Source organism: Eubalaena glacialis, chromosome 6 (genome assembly GCF_028564815.1).
Source record: "Eubalaena glacialis isolate mEubGla1 chromosome 6, mEubGla1.1.hap2.+ XY, whole genome shotgun sequence".
Classification (NCBI taxonomy): Eukaryota; Metazoa; Chordata; class Mammalia; order Artiodactyla; family Balaenidae; genus Eubalaena; species Eubalaena glacialis.
The window spans coordinates 133,570,520-133,584,350 of record NC_083721.1 but is presented as its reverse complement, the minus strand read 5'-3'; the positions used below and the strand labels follow the sequence as shown (position 1 = coordinate 133,584,350).

At 49.6% G+C, this 13,831-nt stretch overlaps 1 protein-coding gene across 4 annotated transcripts in view; it reads right to left on the bottom strand.

Moving 5' to 3' along the window:
• Positions 1-13,831, bottom strand: part of KY (kyphoscoliosis peptidase) — a 44,441-nt gene that overhangs the window by 15,746 nt on the left and 14,864 nt on the right. For 3 of the 4 annotated variants that reach the window (XM_061193663.1, XM_061193666.1, XM_061193665.1), the window contains 4 exons: positions 10,641-10,715; positions 8,811-8,873; positions 5,574-5,656; positions 1,391-1,499 (listed from right to left, as the gene is read on the bottom strand). In XM_061193663.1, coding sequence (XP_061049646.1) covers positions 1,391-1,499; positions 5,574-5,656; positions 8,811-8,873; positions 10,641-10,715 — 330 coding nt within the window. Of the gene's footprint in view, positions 1-1,390; positions 1,500-5,573; positions 5,657-8,810; positions 8,874-10,625; positions 10,716-13,831 lie in introns of all 4 variants that reach the window. The other variant, XM_061193664.1, reaches the window with a different exon arrangement.

Below are 13,831 nucleotides of genomic sequence, written 5' to 3'. Positions count from 1 at the left end.
GGGGGGGTGGTGTGTGTGTGTGCGTGTGTGGTGTGTGTGTGTGGGGGGTGTGTGCGCGCGTGTGTGGAGTGTGTGTGTGCGTGTGTGCGGGGGGTGGTGTGTGTGTGTGTGGTGTGTGGGTGGGGTGGTGTGCAGGTGTGTGTGCGTGTGTGCGCACGTGTGTGTGCATGTGTGTGGGATGTGTGTTGTGCGTGTGTGTGTGTGTGGGGTGGGGTGGTTTGCAGGTGTGTGTGTGGTGTGTGTGTGTGTGTGGTGTGTGTGCGTGTGTGTGGGTGTGGGTGGATGTGCGTGTTTTTGGTGTGTGTGTGTGCGCATGCGTGTGTGGGGTGGTGTGGGCTGTGTGTGGGTGTGTGTGGGTGTGTGTGTGTGGTGTGTGTGGGCGTGTGCGTGTGTGCGTGTGTGGTGTGTGTGGGGATGTATGTGTGTGTGTGGGTGTGTGTATGTGCATGTGTGCGTGTGGGGTGGGGTGGTTTGTGTGTGTGGGGGGGGGTGGGGGGGGCAGCAAACAAAGTCCTGACGGATGTTCTGTTTCTTATCCTGTCCCCTTAAAGCCCAGGCTGCATGCCGGGGTTGGAGTTGGAGGAGGTGGCTCCTCAGGTCCTATGGTAGATGCCCTACCTGTGTCAGGCGAGTTCATCCTCTAAGCTGCATCCCTAACTGCTGCTCTGGGAGGACAAAGAGAAAGCCCAGTGGCAGCAGGTCAGGGAAGCCTTGCTGGTCTCTATGTCACAGGGAAGTCACTAGAAGTCCATCCCACCAGCCAGCTCCTCCATAGACTGCGGGGTGCGGCATCCAGCTTCCCCCTAGCAGCCTCCTGTGGGCTTGGCTTGAGCTGGTCAGACTCTCAAGGCTGTCCCATGCAGAGCTGTGGGCAGCTGCACAGGCCCAGGTCCCCTGGGGTGGCTCTGAGAACCTAGAGACTGGGCTGAGAGCAGCGGCCGAGGCCCCCACTGTGGGAGCAGGGAGCTGGGAGAGGGGTGCCCACCCTTCCTGGCGTGGGTGTTTTGAGAAACCTCTGGTGTTGCAGTAACTTTTCAAATAGCTATGGCTCATCCCCAGACTCCTCCTTCTTGGAGACGACCTTCTGCCCTGGGTTCTCATCTCTGTGGAGCAGGTCGCCCAGGAAGGCAGGACTGAGGGAAGGCTGCCGCTGGGTGAGGGGCCTCAGCTCTGGCTGTGGGCAGTGGGCCACGTGGGATCCCCGCCCATGCACCCTTCATGGAGACTGCTAGCACACAGTGAGTTAAACTTGGTTATTGAACCCAGCCATCTGAGAGCCCCTCTCCTCCACCTTCCCTCTTCCTCCACACACATGGGTGATGGAGTCAAGCCCAGAGACGTTCCTCTGGGAACAGGGTCCCAGAGCCAGTGGCCCCACAGGCAGGCCTACCTATGTGGTGGCAGATCCAGATCCAGATGGCGCGGACCCTCTCCAGGTCGCTGTGGGCCTCCTGGAGCAGGTCGCTCACCAGCGCGTCCAGGCCGCTCTTGACTGTCACCTGGGAAGTGGGAGGGGTGTGCCACGTCAGGGCCCAGACAAGGGCTGTGGGGAGCCCGGTGTCTTGCCACCTGCAGCCAGCACTGCCCTTCCTCTGGGCAGAGAAGGAGGAGAGGCCCAGAGGCTCAAAGGCTGGGCTTAGGGCAACCTTGATGCAGGGCTGGACACGGCGGGCAGTGCTGACCAGCTGAACCACTGGCCCTAGAGCCATCACATCTTCTCTCTGCAGCTCCTGGGGCCAGTCAAGTGGACATCTGGGCGCTGTAGCAGCGCCTAGTCATGGTCAACACTACCTGAAGGAATCGACAGATTTAGCACAATCCCTATAAAAGTCCAACAGCCGTTTTTTTGCAAAAATGGAAAAACCAGTCCTCAAATTCATATGGAATTCTAAGGGGCCTGGAATAGCCAAAACGATTTTGAAAAAAGATGAACAAAGTTGGAGGACACAGATTTCTGGATTTCAAACTTACTTAAAGTTACAGTAATCACAACAGTGTGATATCAACATAAGGGTTATATAGACTAATGAAACAGAATGGAGTCTAGAAATAAACTCATACATCTATGGCTAATTGACTTTTGACCAGGGTGTCAGGTCCATTCAATGGGGAAAGAATAGTCTCTTTAATAGATGGTACCTGGCAACTGGATATCCATATGCAAAAGAAGGAAGTTGGACCCCTACATCATACCATATATAAAAATTAACTCAAAAATAATCAATGACCTAAATATAAGAACTTAAACCATAAAACTCTTAGAAGAAAACACAGGGGTAAATCACTGTGACCTTGGATTTGGCAATGGATTCTTAGTTATGATACCAAAAGCACAGGATATGAAAGAAAAAATAGATTAATTTGGCTTCATAACAATAAAAATCTTCTGTGCATCAAAGGACAATATTAAGAAAGTGAGAAGATAACTTATAGAATGGAAGAAAATATTTGCAAATCATATACCTGATAAGGGTTTAATATCCAGAATATATAAAGAACTGTTATAATTCAACAACAAAAAGACAACCCAATTTTAAAATGGGCCAAGGACTTGAATATACATTTCTCCAAAAATGTATAAATGGCCAATAGACACATGAAAAGATGTTCAATGTCATTAGTCACTAGGGAAATGCAAATCAAAACCACAGTGAGATACTATTTCATACCCACTAGGATAGCTATAGTAAAAAAAAAAAAAAAAAAAAAGGCAATCATAAAACAATTGGCAAAATTTGAAGAAATTAGAACCCTTGTACATTGCTGGTGGGAATGTAAAACAGTGCAGCTGCTGTGGGAAACAATTTGGCAGTTCCTCAAAAATTTCAACATGGAATTACCATATGACCCAGCAATTCTACTCCTAAGTATATACCCAAAAGAACTGCAGACAGATACTCAGATACCTGTTCACCAATGTTCATGGGGCAACATTCACAATAGCCAAAAGGTAGAAACAATGCAAGTGCCCATCACAGATGAATGGATAAACAAAATGTGGTATATCCATGCAATGAAATATTACTCATCCATTAAAAGGAATGAAGTTCTCAGACATGTTACAACATGGATGAACCTTGAAAACACAATGCTAAGTGAAACAAGTCAGACACAAAAAGACACAGTGTCTTATATGAAATTTATATGAAATATCTAGACTAGACAAATTCATAGAGACAGTAAATAAATTAGAGGTTACCAGGGGCTGGGAGGAGGGAGAATGGGGAGTTATTGCTTAACAGGTATAAAGTTTCTGCTTGGGGTGATTTTGAAAGTAGACAGTGGTGATGGTTGTACAACATTGCGAATGTAATTGATGTCACTGAATTGTGCACTTAAAAACGATTCAAATGGCAAATTATATGGCATATATTTTACCATAATATATAAAAAAAGAGCAAGTTAGGTTTTCTGCAGGGATCCTCAGGAAGAAACAGGGCTGGGGTTGCTGGAAAGGCAGCCCTGGCCATGCTCACTCTTTCTAGAGAAGCAGGGTCACCTGTGCGCTTACCTCTGCAATGGTTGCCCACGCCTCGGTCAGCTCCCACCCTAGGTCCTCCTGACCTGTTCTCCCCTGGGACGGTTCCGCCACTCACACGGGAGCTCCAGCACCCACCCTCTGAGCACAGGGAGACCGCCAGGCCCCTCCACGTCCCCCCTCGCCCAGCTGCTCCAACACCACAGTCCTGTCTTTGTCCCTCTCCCAGGGCCTAGAAGCACACATTGCAGGCCCACATTACAGCCTGGCTGACTCCTAACTTAATCCCCAGCTTCGGTTCTATGGCTTCTGGTCCTTTGGTCCCCACTCACTGCTCTCTGAGCCTGTCCAGCAGCCTGTCCATCCCTTCTGGCAGCCATGACAACATATCCCACCCTGCACAGACTCTGGACGCCCCCCTTCCCTCCCCTCACTCTCACAGATGACCAGGCCTCGGACTCAACAAGGCCCAGGCAAGATTCCTTACCAACGAGCCCTCCTCCTGCTCAGCTGGGCTCTCTGCCGGCCTCGGAGCCCGGCCGCCTGCCTTGGCAAAGCCTGCGCTTCCTTCCTCAGGCACTGCCCTCGCTCGGCCGCGTCCTCACCTCCTCCTCCCTGTCCTGGCGGCCCCAGCCTCTCCTGTCTGCCGTGTCTCTTCAAAACGCCCCCCAGTCTCTCTCTCAGGACTGCCCACATCTAGTCTCCCTTCCTTGCCAGGCTCCTGTGGGGTCTTCCCTCCACTCCCTCCCCCTTCAACCCCCATTTGCCCTTCAGCCTGCCGGAGCCTGGCTGAGGCCTTCAACCTCCTCTGAGCTGCCCCCCTGGAAGTACGAAGGGCCTCAGTGCTGAGCAGTGGAAGGGAGCCGGTCTAGCCTCGCCTGGCCAGAGTGAACCATGCCTGCACCTTCTAGAACACTGACCCTTCCTGGTCTTGCCCGGCCTCAGGTGGCTCCTGGCCCTGCCTTCCCCAAGACGGCACCCTCCCTATGGCTTCAGCTCTTAGCTGAATCTGACGGCTCCCAAAGCAGGGTTTCTGGCCCAGACCTCTCCAGGCTAGATACAGCTCCAGGCTCGGCTATCCAGCTGCCCAGGGGTCATCTCCACAGGCACTAGAGCCCACTGCATCCCACACAAACCGTCACCCCCCGACACATGCTCCTGCCCCCTCGCTCAGCGCAGTGACTGGGCAAGCCCTGCCCCGCCTTCGCCTCACTGCACACACACTGGGGAGGGGTCCTTCCCCTCTGCTTCCAGCTCCTCTCCGTTCTCAGTGTCCCCGCTTCATCCAGGGATGCCTCCTCCTGCCAGGACAGCTGGACACCCCCTACTGATGTCCCTGCCTTGAATCAGACTCTCTGATCCGAGCTCCTATCATCACTCATCAGTTCAGCAAACAAGGTTCCTGAGTATCCACTATGTGTCAACCCCAGGGTGGTTTTTCTAGGACTGTAGACGATCTCCCGGCTTATCGGCCTAGGATTGCTCACTCTGACCTTAGCAACGGGTCCAGCTCCTTAGCTGCTCCAATCAGACTCTCTGTGGTATGGCTCCTGCCTGGCTTCCAGGACCCCAGTGTGTCCCTAGGGCATCAGCTCTTGTAGCTGCCCCTCCCCACACCCGCCCCAGATGTGCCCAGGCCCAGAGGTGTGGGAGCTCAGCCGCCCACGTGTTCAGGGGTGAGGACTGCTGTGGTCATGTGGGTGCTGGCCATCTGCATCTGTGGTCCTCTCCCCATCCTCACATCCCTTCCTCCATGGGCTGGGGCTGGCAGGGCTCAGCAGCAGCAGTGCCCCAATGGGCAGGGGAGGACGGGACAGGGCTGGCCAGAGGCGCCTGCCAACGGGGCGGCGCGGCGTGTGTAGCCTGGGGCGAAAGCATCAGGACCGTGGGTGGGGTGGGAGGGTGAAATGGCCTCTGTCCGGGGGCCTTCTGTCTCCCTCCCACACGTTGTGGAAAGGCGCTCCGTACTGTCCATCCAAGGGGCTCAGGATACACTCAGGAGGGGTCTGGGGAGAGCATTTGCTGCTCTGGTTTGGGAAACTCCAAGCTGCCTTGTGGGGGTGGCCTTCGCGGGCAGAGGGCCCGGCTCTCCTACCTGTGAGGCATAGGTGTCCAGTTTCTCAAACTGCCGCAGGTCCAGGGGCATGGATTTCAGGCTGGAGCGATCCCAGGGGTAGGCTGGAAACACAAGGAGGTTGGTCAGGGGCTGAGACTGGCCAACAGGACTGCCTGGCCCAGGGCTCCCTGTCTTTTTGAGGAGCTGTGACTGCCTGACCTTCAACATGATTCCCAGACTGAAACTCTCAATAGTTTAGAAGGGTTCCTCGGTCCAGCTGGTTTGGGAACCATGGTAACTCCTCTGGTCCTCTGGGAGACTCACAGGGGCAGTAAGCAGACACCAGAGGTCAGCAGTAAAGAGAGTGATGGATTGCACCTCAACGAATTCAGCAGCCCCAGACGGACTGATGACAGATCTCTTCTCCCCACCCCGTAGTTTCCTGCAGATTCCCTGCTAGGTTTTCCAGGAATGAATGCTCCGTGGGAAGCACCCAGGCAGTGCCGCTCGCCACTGATGTCCTGGTCACGGTGCCCAGGGGAGTCTGAAGGGCACCCGGCTGTGGGAGAGGGCATGATGGTCCCGGGCCACCTGGGCCTCCGTAGGGTGAGGTGCTTTTGGCACCCAGACAGGCTTCTTCCCTTGCCCATGGTTAGCTGGAGACTGACCACTTGCACCCCAAGAAAGTTAAGAGTTCTGGCAACAGGTGCCCAAAGTACAGTGGGGGGGCCCCTGAGGGAAGCTGGGCCTCAGAGTCACTCTTCTACGCACAGCCTTTCTCAGAGGAAGCCAGGACACAGGACAGCCCAAGGCAGCTGCTGCAGGGCTGACTGACCAGTGGTCAGACCAACCCATGGATGGATGGGCAGCAAACCCCTGTCCCAGCCCAGAGAAGAGCCTGGGCTCTGGCTGGGTCTTTCTTATTCAAGGTCTTCTGAGCCAGGCTGACCAAAATCAGGCAAGCTGGATAGGAGGACAGGGCGGGGGTGAGAGGCGGATGGGGCCAAAGGGGCACTGATCCCCTGACTCCAGTGGATCAACTCTCAGCCTGCCATGTCAGGAACCTCTGGGTGCTGGTGGGACCCCAGGACATGACAGCAAGCCTGGGAAGAGCAGAGTAACATGGGAAAGTGCCTGGTGGGGCTGCACAAGGCCTGGGGTCTAGTCCAGTGACCTCCCCCTCACTGGGCAGTGCTAAAGCCAGCAGCCCAGCCTCCGGCGCAATCTACGGGGCACCTGGGGGAGTGAAAGAGACAGTGGATCACGTGGTAAGGTCAGCAGCACTCTTCTCCCTGGGAGGGTGCAGGGTGAGGGTCCTTTGCAGGCAAGCGCAGAGCGGGGGTGCAAAGCCTCTGTGCCCGGTGCGGGGCTGTGCCTGCGTGTACCCACACAACCCCCGTGGACTCTGAGAGTCCTTTTTTTTTTTCAGTTTAAGCAGAAAAATAATTTATTAAATGTTTTTAAGTAACTGCGTGAGCTACAGGAAGACCAGAACAGCAAGTGTAGAGGCTGCATAGCCAGAACCAGGGCTGTAAGTCAGACTGTAGAACAGCGAGGGACAGCATTTTGGAGATTGTTGCCATTCCCACCGAGATGGATACAGTCGTTTCCTTGGTGCTATAGACCTGAGAGGTGTGCTGAGAGGGTGGGGACGCCACCAGCGCTGGCTGGAGCTGCTCCACGACCCTCTCTGGGCCAGCACTGGAGGTCAGGCAGTGCCAGCTGGTCAGGGAGCTGGTCAACGTCTGGCCACAGAGGAGCTCCCAGCCTCCAGCCAAGTTCAGCCGTCAGGAGCAGGCCACACGGGTCCTTCTGCACTTCCCCACTGCTGTGGGTCCCTTCCTGTTAGGACCCAGGCCTTCTCCCTTCTCAGCCTCAGACTGGATTTGGCCCCCTCTCTCTGCTCCCCCGGTCCCTGCTGATACCCTGCAGGAGTCCTCGTGGAGGGGGGCGGCGGGGGGGGAAGGAGGGTGCGGGGCGAGGAGAGGTGCTGGTCCCTGTGACCTCTGACACATCTAGGATCCGAGGCTGTTCCTCTCCTAAGAGGAGACAGGGTGCGTGGTGGGCAGGCAGGTTGTGCAAACTCTACAGTGAGGCTGTGGCCTCGCCCAGCAACCTAGCATTTTCTTTCTTCATTTTCTGCTCCTCTAATAAGCACCAAGATTCCCTGGACGCCCCCTGCCCCCAGCCTTCTGTCCTGTACAGTCTTACCCTGGCGCTCCCTAGAAGCCCAGCGCCATCGCGGCTCAGTGACTGTCTGGTGCCAGAGCTGGGATTTCTCGCCTCCATCACTCAGATCACCTCAGGGCCTATCCTGGGTGGTCTACCATGTGGCCCTTGCCCAGCCAGACCCTCAGAAGGGAGGGGGGACACGGCAACAGGCCCTGCCAAGCTTCCCCCCTTCTTGGTGCCCTCTTCCCCCCCACGGACTCTGGCTCCTGCCATCCTCTGACAAGGGCTGTCACGGTGACCTAAGTGGATATGAAGTGGACTTACACATTTAACAAGCTTCAGCTCTGCAAATGAGGTCTCCCCGCCCCCATTTCAAAGAAGGATGCTGTTTCTAAAATGGGACTGAAAAACCCTATTATTAGTTTTACCCTTTCTTGGTTCCATTCTACAATATCTGAACATTAAGAATATCCATAATGATTTATGCCTCATTAAATTTACTTTCTGAGCAGATTATATAATATTTGAATATGATTTTGCATAAATACATTTAAAATACCAGTGGCATTAACTAAGTTATTCTAATTTTAAAGCAAAACAATGGGAAGAAGTACCAAACTGTACTAAACCTTAGATGCCATCTGGTCTACTGAGGGGGAAACTGAGGCCCAGGGAAGGTGAGTGAGGACCAAAAGCAGGATTCGAACCCAGGCCGTCTATTACCCATTCGGGATTTCTTCCTCTGCCCCACTCTGCTTATTCACATGCCTCCCTCTGTACAGATGCTTGGCATTCCATTTAAAGTTAATACAATTCTGAATTCTGTTTTTAATGTTTCCCATAATGGGCTGCCTTGTTATTGGTGGGGTTTATGCTTTAGCTTTGGGATCACATCTAGCGTGTGAGCTTTTTACTTCTCTACCTGTGTCCATGGCAGACGTTGCCAATCAATCATGATACTCCTGTCCCCTGAGCCCAGAGGTGGCCCCAGACTCCCAGCACAGTGCTCCAGGGAGCCATTTCCAATTGACCGCAGATTGGCTCATGAGGCTAAACCAACTTACCGTCTCAGAGAATGGCTCCAAAGAAGGCCCCGCAACTTACCATGGGCGTCTTTCCCTCCAGGCTGCCGGGGTCTTGTGTTTCCATTTTTATCGCCTTGTAAACCTACAATATCCCAAAGGTCAGAAGTAGAGACACTTCAGAAGAAATAGAAATGCAAGCACAGATGATTCTCTGTGTGGGTGTCCTTGTTTCTGACCTCTCCTCTTCACTCTCCCTCTCACAGCCTTCTTGCTCCCATCCCCACCCACCACGGAATTGTTGCTGGGATTGCCCCGGGCTTCCTGCTGAGGAATAGGGAGGACTGGGAGCCAGTGAGGGGATGACAAGAATGAGAAGTGCAGTCTGTGAGCAGAGGGGGAATTTGCTTGGGCATCAAGCCTTGCGATTATTCCGTGGGCCTGCCTGGAGCTCCGCGTTCCTCCCTCCTCTGGATGGCTCCTGCCATCTTGGACCACAGCTGGGGATCCTGAGAGCACCAGTGAATTCACTACCAGATGACCCCAGGACAAGAACTGACCATGGGCAGTTCATGAAAGCGGGGAGAGGGGAATTATTCCTCGGGAAGGTTCAAGGACAACCAAATCCTATAAATCCAGGACTGTTAAGGCAGAATGGTCAGCAATTGTTATTAGACTCCACAGGCAACAGGAGAGAATTTCCTGCTGATTTGAAGCCAGGTCAGGAAGATGTGGGTCCCTGATGGAACCAGGAGGAGCCAGAGGTGGGGATGCCAAGGCAAGTTTTTCTCTGCCCTTGAAGGCCACTGTAGGCCTTCAAATGTACAGAAGGTTGCAAATGTACATAGGCCACTCTGAGAAACAGTGGGCCTTGTCTTTCTTACACCCACATTTTGTTTCTACCTACATTCTTTGATAGAGTGATGGGGGTTCAAAATAGTAGCCAGATTTTTTGTGTACTTACTACACCTGGCTTGTGTGTTATTGACTATCTCATTTAACCTCATGACAATCCTATGAGGGATGTTGAATTATTTTCCTCCTTTTATACATGAGGAAATTGAGTCCAAAATAGAGGTTAAGCCACTTGCCTGAGGTCACACAGCTGGGATCTGAACCCAGCCAGTCAACTCCCAGGGCCTGACCTCTCTACACCTGCCTGCCCTTCCGAGGGCCTGGCTGCTGAGGGCTGCAGGACCAGGCAGCCTTGGAGGAGCTGCCTCGGCACCCCCTACGAGTGGACATGAAGGTTCACTTCATGAACCTCAGCCTTGGCTGTTCTGCAGCCTCCGTTCCTTGGCCGGCATTTCCCCAGGCCCCTGTTTACCCACAGGATGGACAGATGCAGGGAGAGGACCAAGAAGGGAGCAGAGGAGACATCGTGGGCCTGGGTCTGGGCCTGTGCGCACAGCATAGAAGGCAGCCAGGTACGGTGGTTAAGGGTACAGACTTCATTAGGACCTGGGTTCTGATCCGCTTCCTAACTGGGTGACTGGCAGTTATTTCACCTCTCTGAGCCTTTGCTGATCTGAAAGGTGGGGATAATACTGGTGCATATCAAAGAGTTAAAAACTTATTGAGTGTACAGTGCTTAGCACTGTGCATGCCACTTTTTAGGCAGTCAATAAATGGTGTCTAAAAACAACAGCACTCTTGAGATGAAATTCATCTTTAGCTAAATGCCTTGTGTTACCCACACCTAATGGCAAAGACTTAAGAACAGGGGTTGTTGAGTGTGGAGAAGAGAGTGCCCCAGGATGAAGCTGTCGTGTCTCTGCCTCTTCCCAGTGTGTAGGCCCAGGTCACTCCTCTCCTTCCCCAAGAAGGTGTCCAGGCTGAGCTCTGGCCCTTCCAGCTACCCTCAATCCTCCCTGCCAGCCCTCCACACGTGAGTAGCCCTGTACGTACGTACGTTTAGCCAAGGAGAACTTCTTGAGCAGTTGGGGCATGGCATCCTGAGGGTGGACCTCCACAGTCAGCTGTGTCCCTGCAAAGGAATAGGAGGTGATATTCTCAGCCAGACGCTGCCAGGAAAGGGTGCAATGTCTCATGACAGATGTTTGATCAATAAAACACAATTGGTTTTAGAGCCTTCTTTTGAATATGCAAATAATTTTTGTTTACAAAACCAAAAACCAAGAAATAACCAGACAGTTTCCAGATCTGGGCGAGATGGAGTAAACAAATTCTACCTTGTCTCTCCCACCGAGTGCAACTGTAGGCATTGGAAAGAATGCATAGGCTAACTATTTGAGGACTCCGCAAAGTAAATGATAGGCAAATTGGGAAAGAAGATTAGAATTTAAAGCATCATCAAATTGGCAGAGTTGACCATTCCCCACCCCCAATGGTATTACCTAGACTGGATTCAAAGGCAGCCTCAAACCCAGCAGTGCACAACGGATGCAGAGAAAAAGTGCTCTAAGAGAAGCCCTTTCTTTTGGTCTGTGGAGTGAGAAAGGGAAACTCTAAGAGTCAGAGTGGGGGAAATCCCCTGTTGTTTTTTACCCCTTTTTTCCATTATCTCCTGACTCAGCCCCCAGGGAAATTCTGCTGGTATCAGTGCAGCAGTGAGTTTGGTGGCCCGGCAGGCACCTAAGTCTCTGAGGGGAGGTACCAGTGAAGCTATGATTCCCAAGAGTGTGGGGGAAAATACTCACTGATTTTTTTTCTCTCTTTGTTCTCTGCTGATTGGTTCCAGATGCAGGCAGAATTGTGAGAACTACCCAGAAGAGTGGGGAAACTAAAATCCCAGTTTTTGGGCCAGAGGACTGGGAAGTGGGTCATAAAGAGGAGGGAGCTCAAGAAAGCAATTCCATAAAGTTATGGATGAACTCCTGTGGTCACCTCTGCATGGATGGACCTCACTCATGTTGTGCATGCTTTGGTCTCATCCTAAGCATCATATCACAGTCTTTGAGAACTAAACTAGGGGGTAGACCAATGCCCAGACTGGCTGCTGGGTGGTGCATGTGCAGGGCAGATCTGCATAGCATTGCAAAGGCTACAATCCCAAATTACTCAGTATAGAGAAACCCTAGAAAATATCAACTTAAAAAGGAAAAGAAGAAAAAAAAAAAGAAAAAAAAAAAAAGAAAAAAAAAGAAAAGAAAAAAAAAAGAGAAAAAAAAAAAGGAAAAGAAAATCAACAGATGCTAACCCCATGATGACACAGATTTTGGAATTATCAGACAAAGACTTTGAAAGAGCCATGATAACCATGCTCTAAAAAGTGAGGGCAAATAGTTTAAAATAAATGGAAAGATACAAAGTATCAGCAAAATGTAGAAGACATAAAGAAGAAAGAAATAAAAATTTTAGAACTGAAAAATATAGTCGTTTAAAAAATTATCTGGCTATGCTCAATAGCAAAATAGAGATGACAAAGCAAAAAGTCAGTGAACTTGAACATAGATCAATAGGAATTATTGAAGAAAAACAGAGAGAAACAGTGAACAGAGCCTCAGGAACTTGTGTGACAATGCCTGAAGATCTAACATTCATGTCACCGTGATCCCACAAAGAGAGGAGAAATAGTGTGGTGCAGAAAAAAATATTTGAAGAAATAATGATAGAATAATCCACAAAACCAAGAGCTGGTTCTTTGAAAAGATCAGTAAAGTAGATAAAACTCTAACCAGAGTGACCAAATAAAAAAGAGGTAAGACACAAATCAGGAATCAAGACACCAATATCAGGAATGAAATGAGTGATATCACTACAGACCCCATATATATTAAAATAATAATAAGGGAATAGTACAAATAACTCTATGAAGAGAAATTCTGCAACTAAAATGAAGTGAACCAATTCCTTGAAAGTTACAAACTACCAAAACTCACCCAATGAGTAGATAACCTGAATTTTCCTATATGTATTTTTAAAACTAAACTTGTAGTTCAAAATTTTCCAAAAACAAACAAGCAAACAAAAACCAGGCCCAGATGGTTTCACTGGCAAGTTCTAACAAAATTTAAGAAGAAATAACACCAATGACAATTTTTCACAAGATCCTTCAGAAAACAGAAGAGTATCGAATAATTTATATCCATTTTATGATACCAAAAACCAGACAAAGACAGTATAAGAAAAGAATATTACAGACCAATATCCCTTATGGACATAAACATAAAAATCCTCAACAAAATATTAGAAAAATAAAATCCAGCAATATAGTAAAAGAATAACGTACCACAACCAACTGTGGTTTACTTTGGGAATGCAAGGCTAATTCAATATTTGAAAATCAATGAATGTAATTCACCATATTAGCAGGCTAAAGAAGAAAACCCACACGATCATATCAACTGATGCAGAAAAAGCATTTGACAAAATTTAACATCCATTCAACAAAACCTCCCAAGAAGCTAGGAATAGAAGGGAACTTCTTAATCTGAAAAAGGGCATCTACCAAAAACTCAGAGCTAAGAGCATATTTAATAGTGAAAACTGGAATGCTCTCCCCCTAGGATTGAGAATAAGGCATGGATGGCCACTCTCACTGTTCCTAATAAACATTGTATTGAAAGTCCTACTCAGTGAAATAGGACAAGAGAAAGAAATAAAAGTCATATAGATCAGAATGGAAGAAATAAAACTCTTCTATTCACAGATGACATGTCTGTTTACAAAGAAAAATCCCAAATAATCTACAAAAGAATTTCCTAGAACTAAAAAGTAAGTTTAGCATGGTCACAGGATACAAGGTCAGCACCCTAAAATCAATTATATTTGTATTGGAAATAAATTATTAGAAATTGAATTTAAAATTACTATTTCTCATATCTCTAAAAATGAAATACTTAAGTATAAATCTAAAAAAAAGTGCAGGAACTCTAGGTTGAAAACTAAAGAATATGATCACACGAATTAAAGAGGACTAAAATAAGTGGGGAAGCATATCATGTTCTGAACTGGAAGTCTCAATATTGTCAAGTTGGCAATTCTCCCTAAATTCATCTATAGATTTAATGCAATTTCAATCAAACTCCTTGGAGGAATTTTATAGATGGTAGATATAGGCAAGATGATTCTAAAATTTAGATGGAAAGGTACAGCAACTAGAATAACCAAACTAATTTTGAAAAAAAATTAAGAGGACTC